This window comes from Electrona antarctica, assembly GCF_951216825.1.
Source record: "Electrona antarctica genome assembly, chromosome: 10".
Classification (NCBI taxonomy): Eukaryota; Metazoa; Chordata; class Actinopteri; order Myctophiformes; family Myctophidae; genus Electrona; species Electrona antarctica.
In genome coordinates, this window is record NC_136791.1 from 42,154,014 (window position 1) to 42,175,779 (window position 21,766).

A 21,766-nucleotide genomic window follows, 5' to 3' on the forward strand; every position below is an offset into this window, starting at 1 on the left:
GCGTTTCAGAAAGAAGCAGATGTACAAGCTCAAGGAAATGGCAAGCCCTCCAAACTCACACAAATTGGGCCTCATTTGGCCATTCGTTTTAATTGGGCTTAAAATGAATGGGGATATTAATCAGAGGCTGAGGTGAGCACAACCCCATGTGTGTGTGTGTGTGTGTGTGTGTGTGTGTGTGTGTGTGTGTGTGTGTGTGTGTGTGTGTGTGTGTGTGTGTGCGTGTGTGTGTCAAAGTGGGGATCCCCAGGGGTCCTTGGGGTGAGTTCCTGGGGGAAATTTGAATAATTTTTCAAATCATCTCTTCCAGGGTGTCCGCGGTCAAAAATATTTTCAGAGGGGCGTCCGCGGCCAATACATGTCAATGTGGGGGCCCTTATTGTTGACATGAACCAGGACTGGACTGCTCACTGCTCCACATGATACAGTATGCATGCGTTTCGACCTCACCCTGCTGTTGCTGCTGTCTGGCGCTCGGACAGAGCGGCATGGGCTTGTCTCTCTCTCTCTGGCTGTGGTTGTCAGAGCGTCCCGGCGGAATGAAGCCTGCTGCTTTATTGGGCAGCAGAAAACTGCTGAGGCAGGGCTTCTTTCTGCAGGCGCTCAGCGCTCTGCCAAAGCCAAATGAAATTACACAACACATTTAACCCTTCACGCCTTATATATACACGTAGGATTCTCTCTTGGGGGGGAAGTGAGCTTACGACATACCCGTTACCTACCTAACCGCACCGCAGTGATTTCATCTTTTTTTTCTTGTTCAGCCCAATAAATTCAGGGTTATTGTTTGTTTAATGTTTACACTTACACGCAGTCTGCACGATAGATGCCTTTTAAGCTTCAGATGCAAGCATCCTCGTGGTTTGGTGGTGTATTCTTGGTGTCAAGAAAGGGCAATATTAAGTACACGTGTTGCTCTTTCGTGTGAAGTTTCGTGAGAATTGCCTGTGTTTTTCTTGACATAATGTTTTGTCAACTAGTCTTCAGCCTAGCAAGCGAGTGCTTCGCTCGCCTCTGCCCCGCAGTGGTCAAAGCATGTCACTGCCACTCGTTGAATGCCACAGACGAAAAACAGTCGAAGTCCACACTATTTATCCATAATGTATAAATGATAGATAAGGGGTCAGGACAACGAGGCCTTTTCGTGGAGGGGTCAGAATGAAATTTGGACTTAGACTGTTTTTCGTCTGTGGTACCATTACTGTCAATCTACTGTAGGCCTACAATAAATGCCTGCAATGACACTGGTGATACCGGACTACCGCTACCAATGAACGACAGGCAATTAAGCAGCTATGTCTATACAAATACCAGCACTTAAACTGACGTTATGATTAAGTGAGATAAAAGGAGACACTTTGATGCACTAGTACTATTGCCAGAAGAACTAAGAATTAGGTTTCACTTCCACCACAGGCATTATGTTAGGTGACTTAATAGGTCTAGTCTTAAGACTGTCATACATTGACAGGGATCCAAGGATAATTTTAGGTCATTGATTCATTCATCCAGCAGAGCAGAGAACCACTAAAATGGATCAGCCTCCGTAAATTTTGCTTAATCTCATATTTGTTCAGTGTCACAACAGCTCTTTAGTAAACAGAAAATACATTTTCAACTTGGGATGTCATTTCATCCTATATCCCTCATACAGGATACTGGATAAACTGCTGGATGTGATGAAACAGAAAAACGAGCAGACAGAATTGGAAATGGAACACTATAAAAAAACACTATAAAACTGAAGCTGATGGGTATCCTGATTGGAGGAAATTGGCAACCTACCTGAAAATGTATTTTCTGAGCTGGAGAGACACACTTTACTGTACGCGTTTGATCGATAACAGCAGTAAACAGCAACGATTAGGCCTACTATCAGAATATAGCGATATTTGACACTTATTTTGAACAAAATAACCTTTTTGAAAGGTAAGACTAAAAAGATCTATAAATAAAAACACTACCACAGAACAATACACCTTGTGCACTCATTTTCTGTTTATGAACCCATCTCAATACAAATATCACCACACTCTTATGCTCTTGTTTTTGTACAAAGGCTTATGCACAAATTGAAGAAACTCTACATTTTCTATTGTCATGCACAACCAGAAAAATGTGTGAAGGCCAAAGCAGGATGTGTTTTCTAGCCAAAATGATGTTATGGTGACACGGTTGTTCCAGTGTCTTCTGAACGTATGGGAAATCAAGCAATAGCAAGTTGTTGTATTTATATTCATTTCGCCTGTTTATCTGGATTTTTATTGTATCTTTCTTTACTTATTTCACCTTTTATAAGGATACATTTCACTGATTTTTTTACCTGCAGAACTCCATGTCACACTATTCTGGTTCACAGCAAGACAAAAACATTGATCTCCCACTTCAGAGACTACTTTTATGAAATGAAACCCAAGAAACGGCAATAAGGTCATATTATTTCCACTTATTTTTTTGTTTACTGTGCTTAAACAGATCAATCAATCAATCAATCAATCAATCAATCAATCAATCAATCAATTTATTCTGCAAATAAATAATTGCAGACGTTGGATTGACACTATGGATTTAACATTATTTCGTGCATCACAAAAATGCAAAATGCATTGTTTCTCCCATAACAAATGTGACGGAAACGTGAGCGGCTCTGTGCAAATTTCAGTCATTTCAGTTATTCCTTCAAGCTATTGCACAATACTGTAATGTTTTCTTATTTGTAATATTCCTTTCTAGTTTGCAATGATATTTGTTGATCACTTGCACCAGAAATAATATCTTAGCATCTGGTTCAGAATTATCAAATGGAATGGTAAACATGTCTGTAACATAAGTAGTGTTAGCTTTGATAACTACAACTTTAAAGCAAAATATAACAGCAGCAATTGAACAGCATGTCTCAGGGACCTTTCATCAAAAGCACCTGATAACCAAAATACAATCGTTTCGCACTTCAATAAAATCACATATACATCCATTTCACTTATATAATGAACAATACTGTGTCTAATGTGCCTCTGGGTGTTTATCTGATGCTGAGGTTGGCTACAGTAAGTACATTCAGTCATTTTTAGGCTCTCAAATGATTCCTCTCAAAATGTTCAGTGCGGGCCAACGGTCCGGGCACTTAGACCACAATGTAGCCTGACAGAGCGTTGCAGGTTCGAGTACTGATCCTGACAGCGTTTGCCTCTTGTGTCACTCCCCATCTCTCTCTCCTTCCCTGTCAGCCTACTATCGTAGCGATAATAAAAACATTAAAAAAAAAAAAGCTTCAGTGCGTCACGTCACCAATCAGACACATCCATAAAGTCCTCTAGTTCACTCATAGTTATGATATCACTGTTGTAAGCTGCTGCAGTACGTGTCTTGCCCGGTTCACAGGCAGTGTCCATGTAGCGAGTTTGCTCTGGGCTGCCGTTGTTCTCGTGTGAGTCCAGTCCCTGTTCATTCTCCTGGTATCCATAATTCTGTCTCTGTCTGGCAGGGCCTGAGTCCTCGGGAAGGGTGGAGGTCGCAGACATTCCTGAGGAAGACCTATGGGTTGGCAATGAGGACTGGTGGTGTTGGGGATAACCCGGGTAACCTTGAGGGAGCGTGTGGGGCTTCCCGTTGGGAGCAGCTTGGGGCCTGGCCGGTTGCTGCGGCTGGGCCTGCTGCTTGAGTCGGGGCTGGGGCTGGGGCGGAGAGCCACCCTGGGCCGTCTGCCGCACATTTAGCTGGACGTACTTCCCTGTCTCCGGGTCAAAGAAAGTCTTGGCCTTCACTTCCACGGGCATGTCCACTACATAGTACTGACCGGATCCGGGATCCTGCAGCACCTTACGCTGGGTCACAGGGAAGTTCTGGGGATAGCCAGGCTCTACGTGGTACTGCGTCACTGGGGTGGGACGGCCGGCATGTTTTTGTGGAGCAGGAGGTAGAGAGACAGGAGGTGAGTGATCTGGAGAGGCGAAGGCAAGGGAGACAGGGGGCGAGTGATGGGGAGAGGCGATGGCAAGGGAGACAGGGGGCGAGTGATGGGGAGAGGCGATGGCAAGGGAGACAGGGGGCGAGTGGTGAGGGGAGGCATTGAAAGAACGTGCGGAGGGCCGTGACCCTGAGTGGGAGGAAGGTGCAGAAGAGTCTTGTGTTGGGGCACGAGCGAGGGAGATGGGAGCAGAGAAATGGCGAGAAGACAGGACAGGTGCGCCGGAGGAGTGGAGCTCAGTGGTGGCTGAAGGAACGCCAGAGTCAGTATGGTGGGGTTTCTCCTCTGGAGCAGGGGACTCCACGGAGGTTTTACTCGACTCCTTCTTTATCCTCCGCTGTGTCAGCCTCTTTGCTCTCCGTAAGGCTTTGTCAGACTTTACAGGCACGCTCGGGGGCTTCCCCAGAGAGCGGGACACGTCGCTGCTGAAACTACAGGCCGACTCTGGTCTGTCATAGTCATAAATCCCCCTTAGCTCTGCCAGGTCGGCTGCACTGGTGGCGAAACTCTCCATGTCTTCCGACATGTTGCTCATGATAGAGCGAGAGTCGTCTTCATCAAGAGCGATGCTCCTCCTGTTGTAGGGACGGTGTTCTAGGAGAGGGGCCGAGTGATCTTGCGTCGAAGAGGTTTCTCTGGTGTGGGAGAACCTGCCTGACCCAGTTAAATTGTCGTGCTGGATGGGAGTTCCAGCGCTGTGTCTCACTTTGTCCTGCTCATCCTCAGCCACCTGTGACCCCCGCCAGCCATCCAGAGGCGAGCCCACCCTGAAGTCTTCGCCGAGGTTCTTGTGGAAGCGCGGTTTGACCGACCTGGTGAAGGAGGCGCCTCTGATGGTGTTATCCTTAACCTTGAACATGGTGGGCTTGGCTCCCATGGCAGGGGAGGAGGCGTTGGAACGTGAGGCAGATGGAGCTGGAGATGGAGTGGCATGAGGCCTGATGTAGGACCCCGCATCTTCAGCGGACTCCATCCCAGATGGCTCCACTCGTCTCCTGGAGGGTATAGGTGAGGGCGGAGGTCTGCCGTTTCCGTCTGCTGTGTTGATGTCGTAGTACTGGAGGGCGTCCTTCTTCTGCGCTGCGTATTGTTTATCTCTCCTGTCCTCCTCTCGTTGAGCCGCTCTCCTCTCCTTCTCCTGCAATGCTTGGCACTCCTCCTCGATCTCTGTGGCTCGCCGTTCCTCTCTCTCTTCTGCGTTACTCTCCTCCTCTTCCATTTGAGCTGCTCTCCTCCTTTCCTGCTGTATCTGCGCCACCATTCTCTCCTCCTTCCTATGCCTCTCCCTTCTCTCCTCTTCTTGTTGAGCAGCTCTCCTCCTCTCCTCCTCTCCCTGAGCAGCCTTCCTCTGTCTCTCCTTTCTCTCCTCTTCTATGGTATCTCTACTCCTCTCCTCCTCCTCTTGTAGAGCAGCCATCCTCTGTCTCTCCTTTCTCTCCTCCTCTTGTAGAGCAGCCATCCTCTGTCTCTCCTTTCTCTCCTCCTCTTGTAGAGCAGCCATCCTCTGTCTCTCCTTTCTCTCCTCTTCTATGGTATCTCTACTCCTCTCCTCCTCCTCTTGTAGAGCAGCCATCCTCTGTCTCTCCTTTCTCTCCTCTTCTTGTTGAGCAGCTCTGTTCCTCTTATCCTCCTCAACTTGTAGAGCAGCCATCCTCTGTCTCTCCGTTCTCTCCTCCTCTATCTGAGCAGCTCTCCTCTCCTCCTTCTTCTGTCTCTCCGTTCTCTCCTCCTCTATCTGAGCAGCTCTCCTCTCCTCCTTCCTCTGTCTCTCCTTTCTCTCCTCCTCTATCTGAGCAGCTCTCCTCTCCTCCTTCCTCTGTCCCTCCTTTCTCTCCTCCTCTATCTGAGCAGCTTTTCTCTCCTCCTCCACCTGTTTGATTCTTCTTTCCTCTGCGAGCTGGACAGCTCTCCTCTCCTCCTCCTGCTTCTGAGCTGCCTCCTTCCTCTCTCTCTCTTTTCTCTCCTCCTCTTCTATTTGAGCAGCTCTCCTCCTCCTCTCCTCCTCTGCTCTCTGAGCTGTGACCATCTCCTCCTTCCTCTCTCTCTCTTTTCTCTCCTCCTCCATCTGTTTCCTCTCCTCTGCCAGCTGAGCAGCTCTCCTCTCCTCCTTCCTCTGTCTCTCTTGTCTCTCCTCTTCTATTTGAGTGGCTCTTCTCTCCTCCTCCTTCCGTTTGAGCCTCTTCTCCTCTTCAATTTGAGCGGCTCTCCTCTCCTCCTGCTCTCTTTGCTTGGCTATTTTTTGCTCCTCGATCTCCTTTGCCCTCTTTTCCTCCTCCGCTCTCCTCTCCGCCTGTCTCTGTCTTTCTCTCCTCTCCTCTTCGATCTTGGCAGCCACAGCCTCCCTCTCCTTTGCTCTTCTCTCCTCTTCTCTCTGAGCCACTCTCCTCTCCTCCTCAATCTGTGTTCTTCTCATCTCCTCCACTGCCTGTTTTGCTCTTCTCTCCTCCTCTTCTCTCCTCTCCAACTCCCACTGTTTTTCTCTCCTCTCCTGCTCTCTCTTAGCAGCGATGGCCTCTCTCTCCTTTGCTCTCCTCTCCTCCTCAATCTCAGCGACTCTCCGCTGTTCCTCAATCTCAGCAGCTCTCCTCTCCATCTCTCTCTGTTTTGCTTTTCGCTCCTCTTCTGCCTTCCTCTCCATTTCTCGCTGTTTTTCTCTCCTCTCCTCCTCTGCTTTCCTCTCCTTTTCCCTTTTCTCCTCTTCTGCTTTCCTCTCCATTTCTCTCTGTTTTGCTCTCCTCTCCTCTTCTGCTTTCCTCTCCATTTCTCTCTGTTTTGCTCTCCTCTCCTCCTCTGCTTTCCTCTCCATTTCTCTCTGTTTTGCTCTCCTCTCCTCTTCTGCTTTCCTCTCCACCTCTCTCTGTTTTGCTCTTCTCTCCTCCTCTGCTTTCCTCTCCATCTGTCTCTGTTTTTCTTTTCTCTCCTCCTCTGCCTTTCTCTCCATCTCTCTCTGTTTTGCTCTTCTCTCCTCTTCTGCTTTCCTCTCCACCTCTCTCTGTTTTGCTTTTCGCTCCTCTTCTGCCTTCCTCTCCATCTCTCTCTGTTTTGCTCTCCTCTCTTCTTCAAGCCTAACAGCGATGGCCTGTCTCTCCTTTGCTCTTCTCTCCTCTTCCCTCTGAGCAGCTTTCTTCGCCTCCTCAATCTCAGCGGCTTTCCTCCCCTCCATCATCCGCTTGATCCTCAGTTCCTCCTCTCTCTGCTTTGCTCTTCTCTCCTCCTCTGCTTTCCTCTCGGCCGCCCGTCGCTTCTCCTTGACCTCCTCCTCACGCAGAGCTGCCAGTCTTTCTTGTCTCAGTTTTTCTCCGCCACTCAACCCAAAGTTGTGTGTTGGCCCTTGGATGGCATGTGGATGAGACGCTGAGGTCGTTGCTGCAGGCATGGGATGACTGTGTGACTGATGAATGCTTTGACCTCCTTGATTGGCTCCTTGTGTATCGGTTACTTTAAACTCTCTACTGGCTGCATGCTTAAGGTGTTCAGACGCTGGCTTGCTGTCGTGGTTGAGATCTTGTCTGTGTGTTCTCTCAGCTTCTGCAGTTCCTTCACTTGGCTTAGCATCGGGAAGCTTGTTCTCTTTGTCTCCCAGCCTGAACATACCTGTCCTTTTGTGTTCTTGCTCCATGGTAGAAAATACTACAGATTTGGGCTCTTTGCTCACTTTGGCACTGACCTCTGGCTCTTTGGGAAAAGTCCTTTCTTTCGCCGAGAGGCCCTGTGTCTCACTAGTGAACACTGGGCGTCTACTAGGACGAGTCTGGATTAGTGGGAAAAATCCTTCTTTTTTGCCGGGATGGAAGTCTTGTGTCATTGTGTCTGGACTACCCTCTGCAGCGATCACTTTTAATCTGGCATAGTCTGCAATGGCTGATATCTCAGGCGTAGTGGAGGCTTTCTCTTTAGATTTCTGTTTGTAATTGGCATTGTGCTGCATTGTATTATCCCTTGTGGAATGGATGCTATTTGCAGGCTGTCTTTCTGCTGCCGATGAATTGGGCCGACTCTCTGTGTCATGTTTCCTGACATGAACATCTTCATCTGTCTTCGTCCTTGCGCTGAACTTGCTTTGTCTCTGTGTAGGACCGTCACTCTGCTTTGAAGCCTGCTCATCTTTCACTTCACTGTGCATCCTTTTGCTATGTACACGTATGTCATTCTCCGCAGTAGACTCTGCTATCCTATTTCCACTCACTTGAAAACTGTCATCTCGTTTTGGTTCATTTCTCTGTGAAACTGCATTTGAGATATTTCCAACATTTGAACTGAGATTAACTTCTGTTTGGTTTGTTGCCCCTTGCAACTGAAAATAATCCTCATCCATCCTGGCATGTGTTGTGGCTTCAACTGTCACAGGTTTTTCAGGTGTTCCTCTTTTGACTTGCTTATTCTCTCTAGTGGAAATTGCAGCGTCGTGTTCATGACCAAATCTCAACGAAGGAGTCCCCTGTCTCTCACTGGCCGACGTATGCCGAGCTTCCAAGCTGTCTTTAATTGCTTTTAACTCATTGCTTCCTGGTGTGACGATTTTAGCTCGGTCCTCATCTTTTGATGTGTTTGTTTCTGTACCAGGGCTTGGCAAAGCAGCTGGTTTGTTTTCATGTACTGCACCCACGCTGCTAGGAGGAATTTTAACGGCAGGATGATTTTCTGTCATTTCCTGTCTCTCTTTCTCAATGACCCTTGGCACAACTCGGATGGCAATGCTGTCTATGTGCAGTTGTTCTTCAACTTGGCTGTGCTCTCCACTATGTGTCCTTGCATCCTGCTCCCCCATCGATACATGTATGTTTTCTTTCCCTGTCATACTGTTGTTTTCATCATAAAGGTTCTCCTCAGATGGTGCAGAGTTTGGGTTTTTATTTGTGTAGTCTTTAGCCTTTCTTGTTATTATCCCCTGTTTAAAGAGGAGGGGTTGAGTTTCAGGAGAGATTGTACTTTTAGCACCTTCACAAGCATCTTTATACACCTGGTCATCGCTCAAAGAAGGTTTTCTCTCTCTTACTGTTACCCTTATGCCCATGATCTGCAAGTCATCATCAGCTGTCCTGGTCTCGCTCTGACCTAAGACCAATTTTAGCGAAGGGCCTGAATCTTCAGGAATTGCTTCACTTTCACCCTCCGCTCTGTTCATAGTTTGAGTTTCAAGTATGCAGCCTTCTTTCCTCACTACTGCTTCAGCCTGTGACGAGTCCCCTTTGTTCACCTTAGACTGGTCTTTGTTTGATACTTTGCTTCCAAATCCTTCTTTCTGTGGTTCATGGTTTTCTCCATGTTTAGATTCTTTTTCTCCCATGTTGAAATGAGCAGGTGTCCTAGATTGTGTCGTTGACTCAATTCCACGTTGATCTACTTTAGTCAGTTTGTGTCGCGACTCTTCATCTGCCGCTTTGGCTTTGCTTTCCGTCTGTTTGTGTTCAGTCGGTGGTTGTACTCCCGCGGTGTCTTCGCTCTTCAGGGGCACTGTTCTCATCTCCGAAGCCCCCATCTGTTGCTTGGGTGCAGTGCTATTTGAGTCTGTTGAGTCATGCCCTTTAGAGGTTTCCAGTGGCGGTGGCTTCTGGCGTACATGACTAGCCTGGCCGCTTAGTAAATGCTTTGTGGGGTTTATGGAAAGACCCTTTTCTTTAATTGCTGAAATTTCCTTTTTAGCGTGAGCTTTGATTTTGGATGTCAGTATCTCCTGCCTGGCTTGTGCTCTCTCTTGATAGGACAGTGCTCTGTAAGGCGTAGAATGTGTATCTTTACTGGGTTTTCTTTCGGGGGGGAGAGATTTAGCAACGTTTGAATGTCTTGACAGTGACATGTTGTGATCGGGAGGCTCGTGTTTTTCTGAATTGTCATTCATTGCCTGGTTATCCTTTGCTGTGTCATTACATGCATCGTTGTTTCTTCTAGTCCCGTCAGTGAGTAAATCATTGGCACTGGATAATTTAAATTCTTTTGATGACTCACTATAGACATATTGATTTTCTCTAACCTCGTCATATTCAGTAGAATGCAGGCTTTGCTCCTGCCCTATTTTATCTATGGGGATTCTTTCAGGCTTGGTTTCATCCTTTAATTCCTCATTGCTCATTTCCTCTACAACCTTATCAACTGGTGGTTTTTGACTTTCATCTGTATTGCTCCAATCATATTTCTCCCGGACATGCTCATAATAATCTGATTTAACTGGATGAGAACTATTGACAATTAAGTCTTCATTTTGTTGATACGTTTGATTTTCTGCCATTTCAAACTTTTCAGGAGCGCTTTTATTTGCCACGTCGCCCTCTTCCATGGAAACACGTCCAGCTTGATCTCTCTGCTCTCCTCTCATCTTCTCCTTTATTTTGGCCAACTCTGCTCTTGCTTTGGCCAACTCTGTTTTAGCGTGCTCAACTTTAGTAGGCTCAAGCTTGACCTGCTCTGTGTCCGCTTGCTTTGCTTTGGATTTAGCGGACTCTGATTTCATTTTCTCTATTTTAGAAAGCTCAGCTTTGGCCTGCTCTGCTCTAGCTAGCCGCGCTTTGACTTGTTCTGCTTGAGTTTGTTCGGTATTAGTAGTGAGCTGTCCCGCATCAATTAACTCACCCCTGGTTTTGTCTTCTTTAGCTTGCTCCATATGTTCTATTTTGATCTTTCCGTACAATTCTTCCTTTTTCTGTTCCACTTTGGCCTGTTCTACTTGACTAATTCCGACCTGTTCTGCCTCACTCTGCTCTATTTCTTTTACTTCATATCTGTTTTCTACTATCAACTCCCGATCAGCCTGTCTGTCTTCGGCTTGTTTTACACCAGAGTGCTGTGTCTGCTGAGCCTTTGCCAGTTCACTGTCGAGCTGTTGTATCTCTCTGTTGTCTGATTTAGACTGTTCTCGCTTGTTCTCCATATGCCCAGTCTGTCCCTCACTGGCCCGCTCCTCTTCTGCCTGCTTTTCTGCAGTATGTTCTAAATGATAGTCCTCTGCTTTGAGCTGCTGTGCAAGTCCTCCCATGGCCTGCTCTTCTTTCATATCTCCGGCCTTGTGTCGTCCTCCGCCAGGCTGTCCTTCTATATTTAGCTCTGCTCCAGATGACCCTGAGCTGGGCTGTCCCACCTGAACCCTTCCTTCCTGCAGGGCTTTAGGTGCTTCCGTTTCAGTATGATCCACTTTAATCTGCTCTGCTTTGGGGTCCTCAGCTCTGATCTGGTTGGTCGTTGTAAGGACATTTTCATTGCACGGTCTACCTTCAGCACTAGAAGGCAACTGTTTCTGCTCGTCGTGCTCGTCGCGCTGTTGTTTAAAGTCATTTTGTTTTATGCTCAGAGCTTCATTCTCCTCAAGCTTTGGCACATATCGTTTTTTCGGGGCAGTCTCCTGCATCACCGTGTTTTTCGTGTCTTCGGAGTAGAGCATCTGTTGTTTTCTGTACTCCTGCTCCATCTTTCCATATGGATAATAATTATTCGTTGGATAATTGTCTTTGATTTCATGTCCCTCGTTTTGTTGTGCACGTTGACGTTCATATTTGGCCTTTGCTGTTCCAGGATCCTGATTTGAATACTGGTCGTTGAGTACAGACTCGTTACCAAGAGGAGCATATTGCTGGAAGTTGTTCGAAATGTTATAACTGGCCAACGGTTGATTAGGAGCATTGAACGTAGCCTTGTGCAGATTATATGAGGTTCCATCATTCCAGCTCTGCTCCTGTGCACTCTGGGAGGACTGAGCTTGTTTGTCCTTCTCGGACAAATATGCAGATACCTCTCCCTTCCATGCAGGCCGTGGTTTGTCCTCAACACCCAGGCTCTCTGCCACTTGGCTGCTTGTTGTACCAACATATGCCTGTTGTCTGCAGCTGTCCTGGTGGGACCCAGCATTGTAGCCATATCTGTTTTCTTTGACTTGCTCATATCCGTCTACATTAGTGAATATTGATCTATTAGCGTTTTGCTCAGTACTCGTTTTGGCTATCACATATCCTCTGTTTTGACTGTTAGAATCAATATCGGATCTGACTTTGTCTGTAGTAGAATAGAATGGCTTTGGGCTTTTATTATGTCTAGTGAGGGGTGAGGTAGCTATTGGCAGTGTGTTATAAACGCCTAGTTTTTCAGAACTGGCCTGCCCATATACATCGCCTGCCTGGGGTTCTCTCGTATCAAGCTGGCCCATTTTAAAGGGAGTAAATGGCGATAAGTCTTCTTGGCGATTCAGTCCGTTAATAAGCTGGTTGCTATTGTAGTTTCCCTGTGGGAATCCACTGAATCCACCATGGGGAACCGTCTCACCTTGCATCTGAGCAACCAGGTATTCACGTGCATTGTACTCTTTGTTCAGGCCTGAATACTCCATCATGGGTTGGGAGGTGTACGCCGCAGGTGGCGGTATGCGGCTGCATTGCTCTTGTAAAGCCTGCTGCAATGCAGCATCCGCCGTACCGGGTTCCTCCTGTACAAACACCCGGGGGATTTGGATATCGGGGAAATCAGGCATATCTATTATTGTGTCTCTCATGGGCTCGTTGGCGTTTTGGTTGACCTGCTGTTTGCCTCTGTCGACCAAATCCGGGCCTTTGAATTTGGGCGGGCTGTACGTGCTCTTCACTCTTTTGCGGTTGTCTTTGAGGTTGAAGAGGAGGCTCGTGGCTCTGGATTTGTAACTGGACCTCATGTCAGGCGTGGCTCCCCTGCTCTCGGCCCGCACAGGGGGATGCTCCACGCCGAGAGGTGACATGGCATCCAATATCTGTATCGTGTCCTGATACCCGGCGGGGGGTATCACCGGTGTCAGCAGCTGGCTAATATTGAAGGGAGTCATGCTACTGGCCACGTTTCGCTCGGCCGTGCTAAAGGGGATTAAACTGTCGTAACTGTTAAGCATTCCCTGCTGCTTGGCGGTCATCTCCAGCGTGACGCTTTGCTCCGACGACGTCATCATTGTGATTTTCTGCTGGAGCTTGCTCACGGAGCTGAGAGTGTCTCTGACGTGGCGGGACAAGTCTCCGGTCGGCGAGACCGTCGACGGGCGTTGGGATGTGAGTCTGTTCATTGCCTGGCCACCCTGTGTCTGCTTCCAGGGAGGATACTGGCCCGTCAGCTCCGACTCACAGCGTTTCTCCAGGGCAGAGGCTTTTTGCAGCACCGAGGAGGTTGAGGTGGAGCGAGGAGGAGGTGGAGGGGCCACGGGCTCCAGTGTCTTTCTCTGAGGTCTGGCCCCTCTCTCTGTATACATGCCAGGCCCCGGTGGCTGAGGCCCCAGGGAGAGCTCCTTGTACATAGGTGTCTCATACCATCTGGGAAACTCAGAGCGGGGCATAAATCCTGTGACTTCTCCTTGCTGAAAGGGAAACCTGTTGTGATCCCTCCACAGCTTGAACGGGCTGAACTCACTGTGCATGAAGACGCTGGAGTTGATGCTGAACGCGCTGTGTGTGCTGTGGGATGTTCTCATGAAGGAGGAGGTGGCGGAGTCCATATGGGCCACTGCGGTAGCCATCTCAGAAGAGTAGAAGTTGTTATCTCTGGAAGAAAAAGGGCCGGGTGGCGAGAAAGGGCCACTATTGAAGTTCTGGTGGCAGGCGTCCGAGAACTCAGACAGCTCCCTCTGGATGCTCATGAGAGCCGACTTGTCCCAGCTCGCCTCATTAGCGTTCCACTCCCTGAGATTACCGTCTCTGCACCCTTCCGAGCTAAACGCCTTGATAAGGGACGAGACCCTGGAGCGGCTTCTGCGATGCTGCGCCCCCAGCTCCATGGGTCCATTGAGGAGGGACAGCTGTTCGTCCCCCTGAGAGTCCTCCTGCTGAGACATGTCCACAAAGGAGCGCTGGAATGTGGCAGAAACCCCCCTCTCTGTCCTCTCGCCGTAGCCCTCCCTCTGCGGATCCCCCTGGGTCTGTGGTGCCCCGTGCGGCGGTCCTCCCTGCATCCGCTCTGCTCCGTACTGCTGCACCCGGAGGCTGAAGCTCTCATGGGTGGCTCTCTTGAGGGCCTCCGGGTCCCCGTGACTGCCCTGGCTGAAGGCCAGCTGTGTCTCCCTCTGGACAGAAGGGGAAGAGGTGCCGCCGCCGCCGCCGCCGAGGTCTGAGTCATTGTAAACGGCCTCGTCTCCGATGCAGAGGCTCCTGAAGGCGCGGTCGGTCAGACTGCTGACCTCGCGGTCGGTCTCGTCCAGGAAGGACCCGCCGCCGCTGGAGGTGTCGCTGTGCGCTCCGTCGCTGTGCTTCCGGTGCTTCCGGCGCCCGGAGTGGCGCTTCTCCGCTGACGTCATGATGTATCGGCTCACGCAAACAGAGCTCCGCCTTCTGCTCGCTCATTCACGCAACTGTTCAGTTCAGAGCTGAACTCAGCTTGCCACCAGTGTTCACAGGGGCCAGAGTTTGGGCCCCTCAGGGTGTGTGGCAGTGGGTGGCTCCTAGGACAGTTGTCGCTTTTCAGTTGTTCAATGTCCAAATCACTCCTGGGATGCCTTGCTTTCCTGTAGAAGAGACCAGAGAATTAGTCCAGCATCATAACACTTATATTAATTGTATATTATTAGTATAAGACATGCACAAATATACAATATGCACACATAAATGTATGTACACATACATTTACACACACACGCCTCATATTACACACATAGTACACGCATGCACACACGCACGCACGCACGCACGCACGCACGCACGCACACACGCACACACACATACTGTACATTTAGTAGGAACAATGCATGCAGCACCGTCAACCATTTAAAGTGAGGGCATGTACGGTAGGCCTATGTACTATTTTACTTTACCTTCCACTTACTATTGTTGCTATTCTTAATTATTTCTGTGTTATTGTTAATGTTAATGCTGCTACATTGTTGAGGAGTGTTAATTTTATGCGAAGAGATTTGGTGTAGAGGGAAAATTGAGTCAAGTTGAATCGAATTGAATCGAGTTATATAAAGCCTTTACAACCAAATCTAATTATGCAGGGTCTTGTCCAAATCGACACCTGATACAGGGTGACAGCTTCTGTTTTTAACTTTAGTGATGATGGTGAGCCTGCCTGGCCTTTATGGGAATCTACTTTCTGTGAATTAAGCAGCTACGCTACGTATGTGTGCAGGCTGAAAACAGCCTTGTAAATCCTCCCAGTGAATTACACTGACCTTCGGAGACATGCGGTGAACTGAGCCATCCTGTTGCTAGGCACAGTAGACAGGCCTCAGTCTCACGTGAGTTATTTTTAGGAAAAGGAAGACGGTTCCCATGCAAACTCTGATGATCACATGGACACACATAACATCCCCCCTCCAGGCATTCATCATTAGTTAAAGGTGGTGTTGTAAGTGATATTATTTTTGTTCAACTGTAACACCCAGCATTGCAATAATACAACATATTTTAATTAATTCATTAATTCATTCATTATTTTGTTTTATGTTCTTTTTTCACCTAAACATCATCATTGATGTTCATTGCAATGCCATTGCAATGCCATTGGTCATGATATTTGCATATAAATAGCCCCCACAGAGGCTCAAATTCACACAAATTAAAAATCTCTGGACTAAATTTAGATTTTTTTTAACCTATGACCTTTGACCTTTAACCCTGATGTAAGTAAAATAACTGTAATATATGTTTTTTTGTGATCATTAGAATGTCTAGAACATGTTTTATGTATTATTGTGAAAGATATCCCCCAAATGTAAATTATTATTATAAATGTGCATAACATTTGCATTTTTACATAATTTCCTCTGATAAGTGAAGAAGTAGTAGTAAGGTTGAAATCTCTTTTTTGCAAGTAGAAATTAATCCGGTGTTACAGGGTTAAATGAGTGTTAAATAGCTCTATAGTAATATATTCCCATAGTAATCATTGCTAGAGTGTTTGTTCAATCACTTGTCTACCAGTGTCTCCAGCTCTTCAGAACTTTTTTCAGCTTGGAAGAGCATTTTCATACAATCAGGAGAGAGAACTACATGATACAGGATGTGTGAAATGGGAAGTGATTCAACAAATAAAGGAACAGACACAATTGTAACTGTACCACAAGATGATAAATTATCTCTCCTAAATGGATCAAATTGGCATCATAACCTGAAAATGTATTTTGTGATTACTAAAGAGCTGGAGGGATTTCTATCAGTATCAGTTACTGATTAACGAAGAATATCACTTACTGTTAATCATTTTCAACCTGGTGTCCCTATGTTGGGCATTGGACATTATAACGTCAAAAACTCTGTTTTTGACATTATTTGTGAACATTGCAGATGTTCATTGTGAACATTGCAGATCCACAGTACAAGCTCATTGAAATGTGTTGTGAGCTTGTAGATTGGCTATTTTCACAGTTTGTCATACAACGCAGTATAGTGCTTAAGTGTTAATAACTACAGTATAATAGAAGCGTGTGCAATCTTATGAAAGAAGTCCAGATTCAATATGAGTCACATTAACAGTGACCGTATATGATTGCAAGATACGGTTACTGTGACACAGTGTGACGGCTACTGTGATGTTTTGGAAACCAACAAAAAAATAAAACAAATCAAAACTCAAGTTTTATTAATGAATAGAAAATCTATGTCTTGTATCTACTGACAAACCTGCCGTTGCACAAAGCATGTAATGTGTATTTGCCGCTAACATATTGTTGTTTCAAATCAAGGTTTGCACTCTGATAGCTAACATACAGTAAGTGAACGCAACGGTGTTACAGTGATAGTTAAATTTACTGCAGCTGCCAGGCAGCCTTTTCCATGCCCAGAATATCTAGTGGTCCATTAATACCTAGTGACCTGAGAGCCATCCAAGTCCTAGACGTCTATACACAACTACACACCACCACACTGGCTCGCTCACCAACTATACTAATAATGACATTTTATCATACTGTACATACAAAAACATTTGTGAGGGGCGCTAGCCCCTCCTATATACAGGTTTAATGTTTGTTTTTAGTTCAATGTTTGTTTTTAAAACGCCATTGACAATGAAGGGAAAATGTACGTCACATTGTCTCTCATTACGTCATATTGTCTCTTTATTGTTAATGGCATTTTAATGTTTGTGTTGGCACCTAATCAACATGAGTTAGACTTTAATATAGTCTAACTCAATTAATATATTAGCGCCCCTCACTTCACACGGGTGTGATTTTTGAATCGACTTTTTGCTTATCAACCACTTGAACTGTCCCTATTCCGGTCATAATAGGAATAGGGACTATATTATGTTAAAATCTTCATATGAAGAACAAATATTCACTAATAACTGTTCCAATAATGATATGTCACACTGTTCATCCGTGCATGTGGCAGGTTTATTTTTGTCCAATGAAGGACTTCCAACTTAAAACCTGACACCAAGGATACTTCGTTTCAAGGGGCCTAAGGTCAGAGTGGGGTTTGTGGTGGGGTTTGTGGTGGCCTTCTCCATGCACCTTGGAAGTAGGTGACGTTGTGCCGTCACCTACTTCCAAGGTGCATGGAGAAGGGGGGGGGGGGGGGGGGGGAAGTCTAAAGTGGTCGAAATACCAGCTACACTTGTAGTGAGGTCCAAAGGTACTATTGTAGTACAACAAAACCGTTAATTCCAACAGCAGGAAGGATGTTGTTGCTGTCGGGAAGAAACCTCATAACTCCATTTTTCAGTGCTATTGAACACCCTTTACGTCTGTGTGTTGTTTCGAAAATATTGTACCAATGGAAAGTAGTAAAAAGTGCTTTGGACAAAACCTCTTAACTCCATTGGACCCTCAAACTGTCTGCTAAAACAGCTAACTCCTCCCGACAGCAGCGATATGTTCAAATCTTCATATGCAGAACAAATATTTACTAATAACTTAATAGTATTGTTAATGTTAATGGAACAACTGTGCAATATCTGTAAAAAGTTATTTATTTCACTTATTTAACTTAATCATGGTAAAGCAAACACGATTGCACCATATAAACTATAAAGCACATGCAGAAAGGAAGAACCTACAAATGCATGCCCGATGTTTAGCCTAAGTTCTATTAGGGTGTGTAGATTGATCTTGTTTAGAGCTGTTGGCCTTACCTTTCAGTATTATAGTCCATATTATGTAGTGGGTCTTTTGTAAATCCTCACAAGGCGTCATCCCCCCTCCCCCACCGTCCCCCCTACAGTGCCAAGGAAGCTTGAACACAAACACTGTAGAGAGATAAGAAGTCTCTTAGGAAGTTTCTGCCCGGCCAGGTACCGGTTCAGCCTCCTCCCGTCGATGAGAATCAAAAGTAGAAACCCAGTAGTATGTCCGTCCACGCACAGGCCTCTGAGGTCACACTAGCCAAAGGGGACGCGGGGCTGGAGACCGGACAGGAATAGAGGAGTTGTACGTCCCAGAGAAAGTATCCACCACTGGGGCCAGCATGAAGGCTTGGAGCCTGCATGCATGTGGGTCTGACCGACCCTTCGGTGTCGGATATCAGGCAGATGAAACAAACAAGCCTCTCCACTATTTATAAATCTGGATGGCTGTACTGGTTGACTATTAGCAGCTAAAGCTACAGTAGCTGTCAGCAACTGTGAAGGTGTTGTTGAGTCTATCTGAAGAAGTTAGATGATTTCCTCTGAGAGAAAAGCTGTATTTTTCTCAGGGCCGCTTAGTGGGTGTGGGGTTGTGTTTTTTTTAGCATGAGGCAGACTGTCAAGGAGACATAAATAGCCCATTGCCTCACTGAACAGTCACCTCCTCTCATTTAACAGATCTAACAAGTAGGCCTAATGCAGAGTGTTAACAAGTGGCTCTTAAGTCATAACTAAGGTCCATCTGGACTCATCTTAAGATGACGCAAGATGGACAGCATTTGAGCACTTAGCACCAGTACAGTATGTGACTTATGTCATTTATTTTCATAATGCACAGCAGGCAGATACCAAACGTAATTCTGTCTGTACTCAATTTGTCACTGTACATTTGACACATTGCAGTGGGCAATGCTCACATTGCAATGCCCACATTGCAGTAGGCTCACAATGCATCGCGTCACAATGCAACCCTGAAAAGGTTGAAGAGCCATTGACATGTACTGTACGTGAAATGTGTGTCCATGTACCATCCTAACTATTAGGACCAGTGTCCAGTGGGCGCTATTAATACAGCACCCAGCTGGGAGCAATCAGGGGTTAAGTGTCAAGGGCACCTCCATGCTGGGCGGACTGGTGGGTGGACTGGTGTGTGGACCAGGGACTGGGGGGGTGGACCAGGGACTGGGGGGGTGGACCAGGGACTGGTGGGTGGACTGGGGGGTGGACCAGGGACCTTCTGATTCCCAGACGTATGCTCTGGGTCCCGCGACGTGCATGGAATCAAGTCTGGCTCAACCCAAAGTAAACACAGTTAATATTTAACATAACGTTTGTTGACATAATGCTTAGTTAAAACACCAAAAGGGGTTCCCGTCCAGAATGGGTTAAGATCATATACAGCATATTTTATGTTGGGGGGGGGGGGGGCAATCAATGAATCTAATAAAAAGTACACATAAGCACAACGACGTACAATTATGTTTCAGTCCTCCCAGATATGTACTTTAACCCATTTTGATCTAGAATATTATAGCCGGGAACAACTCTAGGAAGGCGTTTTTAAAAATCGTCCGAATGGTCTAAATGGGTTAATGGTTTAACACTTAATTTAAACCAATTTAATGTTGCACATTTTAGTATTGTGCGCTACCTTTTCATGACTCCAATCCCCCCCACCCCCCACCCACCCCCCAACACACATACACAAACCTTGGGCCAACACTGCCTGTGGCACTCTTTCCCAATGCTTTTCACTGTAGCTACTGTAAGTACAGTGGCTGCTGTAAGCAGTAAGTCTGGCTACTTACTGTATAACAGCAGAAAAGGCCATGGAAGGGGGAGGAGTTCCTCTTACCTCCCACTGCTATAAATGGAGATTGCTGCAGCAGATAGTTGTTCCCTGGGTGGGTGTCTTGGGGTGCAGGGCTGGCCCATGGCAGCATGGCTGCTTGACGGACACACACACATGGGGCGCTAGCGGAGACGCACACATGTGCTCCCTGTCACTTGCCAACAATACTGTACCAAGGGCCTGGCCAGGAGACATATACCCGAGTTGGCCAGGTCTCATGTATTGCAGTGAATAAAATCTGAACACAACCTACTTTTCAATGTATTAACCACTTAACCCATTCTGGACGGGAACCCCTTTTGGTGTTTTAACTAAGCATTATGTTATACTTTAGCTATTGAAAAATATTTGTAACCCATTTTTTCACCCAGTGTCAGTTGTCTAGTGCAATCCTATGGGCGCTACCCATATACACTCCCTCTCAGGGCCGGATCTACCATATGGGCACTTTGGGCACGTGCCCAGGGGCCCTTGGGCCCCTATTTTTTATTATTATTATTTTTTTGCTCCACAATACATTTCCCTGCTAATCCAAATGAAATAAATGGTGTCTAAAAAGATTAGTGTTTTATTGTTGGTGAGAAGGGCAGCTAAAAAGTGCAATTGTGTGTAAAGCAGCAACAATGCGCTAGATTGGCTGTCACTCTGGGGGGGGGGGGGGGGTAGGCGACCGGAAATAGGCCAATATAACGGCATAAAACTGCCCCAAAACGGCTCTAAAACAGCAAAAATGTTGCGTGCGCGAAGGGGGGGGCCCTTTGAGCTTCAGTGCCCAGGGGCCCTCAGAGGTGTTAATCCGGCCCTACTCCCTCTGTCAACCTGGGGAGAGCAACGGACTGACCTCATGCTTCCTTGGCTTCCATGCATGGAGTCCAAGCCGTTTCTTTTCACCTGACAGGGGGGGAGTTTTCCTGGTTGGACGTAGCGCGTGGAAGGAAGGAACACGTTATTCCAACCAACTACTACATGTTTTTGTGAGGTATACGGTACCTACCCGACCTATAGGACACCGGGAGAACATGCAAGCTCCACACAGAAAGGCCATTTATGATAGTGTAAAATTATTAATTTATATATATGGCCTTTTTTGGCCATAGTAGGCTAATCATTATGATTGGTACTGGTCATTGTCAGACAGTCATTTCTTTGTATATTTCAGTAACAGGCTTGAGTTATCCTATTTGTCATATCTGCACTGTGCAATGTTTGTTTACGTCTTATCTTCAAAGCAGCCGTTTCCCCCTTTTCCAGTGTAAAAGACCTCAGTGTTAAATGATTTGTAACTCTGAGAGCAGTGAGAGCTAGTGTACAAAGAGTGTCACGAGTCCATTTGGTTACAGTTGTATTTCACTGTGGACGGAAAAGACACAAATCATGTAGTGTTAAAAATACACAACTGTGGGGCATTTTTTTTAATAAATTAATTTTAGAGTCAAATCCCTTTTATTGACTTCTAGGTTCTATTCGGAATCCTTCGGTAGCTCAGTGATTAGAGAGGGACATATAAGGGTAAGTAAACCACATAAACCAGAAAATACTTCATCTACCAGCTCAACACACCGCTATTAGTTGCTGTTGTAAAGGGAAATGTACCGAGTATAGGACCCCGGATAATTAAACTATAAAGGGTTTAAGTGCAGTTTTAAAGGCTAATTCACTGCTTGCAATTTATTTGTGGGTTTAATTATTTTATTCTTTAAAGTGCAATATTTTAGAGCTGTATACAAATATTTCCAGTGACATATACAGCTCGTGTTCCAAGTGTGGTTTGTTTTACCAGTTTCTCAGTGGTTTCTAGTCTTCTGTTCCTGTCCTGACTTCCTGGGATTCATTACTGGGATTCTTCAGTAAGGAATTTCACTTCCAGTGTCTGCAAGTCTTCTTTTGTGTCAATATAATAAGCCCAACTTACCCGTGGGACCCAAAAGGAGCTCAAACAACAACTAAAC

The 21,766-nt window shown here is 46.4% G+C and overlaps 1 protein-coding gene across 1 annotated transcript; it reads right to left on the bottom strand.

Moving 5' to 3' along the window:
• Positions 1-2,500: 2,500 nt before the first annotated feature.
• cUnh10orf71 (chromosome Un C10orf71 homolog) lies at positions 2,501-18,505 on the bottom strand. The gene is made up of 3 exons (XM_079511939.1): positions 17,975-18,505; positions 10,535-14,402; positions 2,501-8,563 (listed from the first exon to the last, which is right to left on the bottom strand). The coding sequence occupies exons 2-3, from the start codon at positions 14,193-14,195 to the stop codon at positions 3,285-3,287; spliced, it is 8,940 nt and encodes a 2,979-aa protein (XP_079368065.1). The 5' UTR covers positions 14,196-14,402; positions 17,975-18,505; the 3' UTR covers positions 2,501-3,284.
• Positions 18,506-21,766: the final 3,261 nt, after the last annotated feature.

What these genes read in the sequence shown, in the direction of transcription:
- cUnh10orf71 (XM_079511939.1), bottom strand. Translation starts at nt 14,195, where the DNA reads ATGACGTCAGCGGAGAAGCGCCACTCCGGGCGCCGGAAGCACCGGAAG. An exon ending in TAAAGAAGACAAAACCAGGG is followed by an intron (nt 8,564 to 10,534) that starts GTGAGTTAATTG and finishes GCGTGGGTGCAG; the next exon opens with TACATGAAAACAAACCAGCT.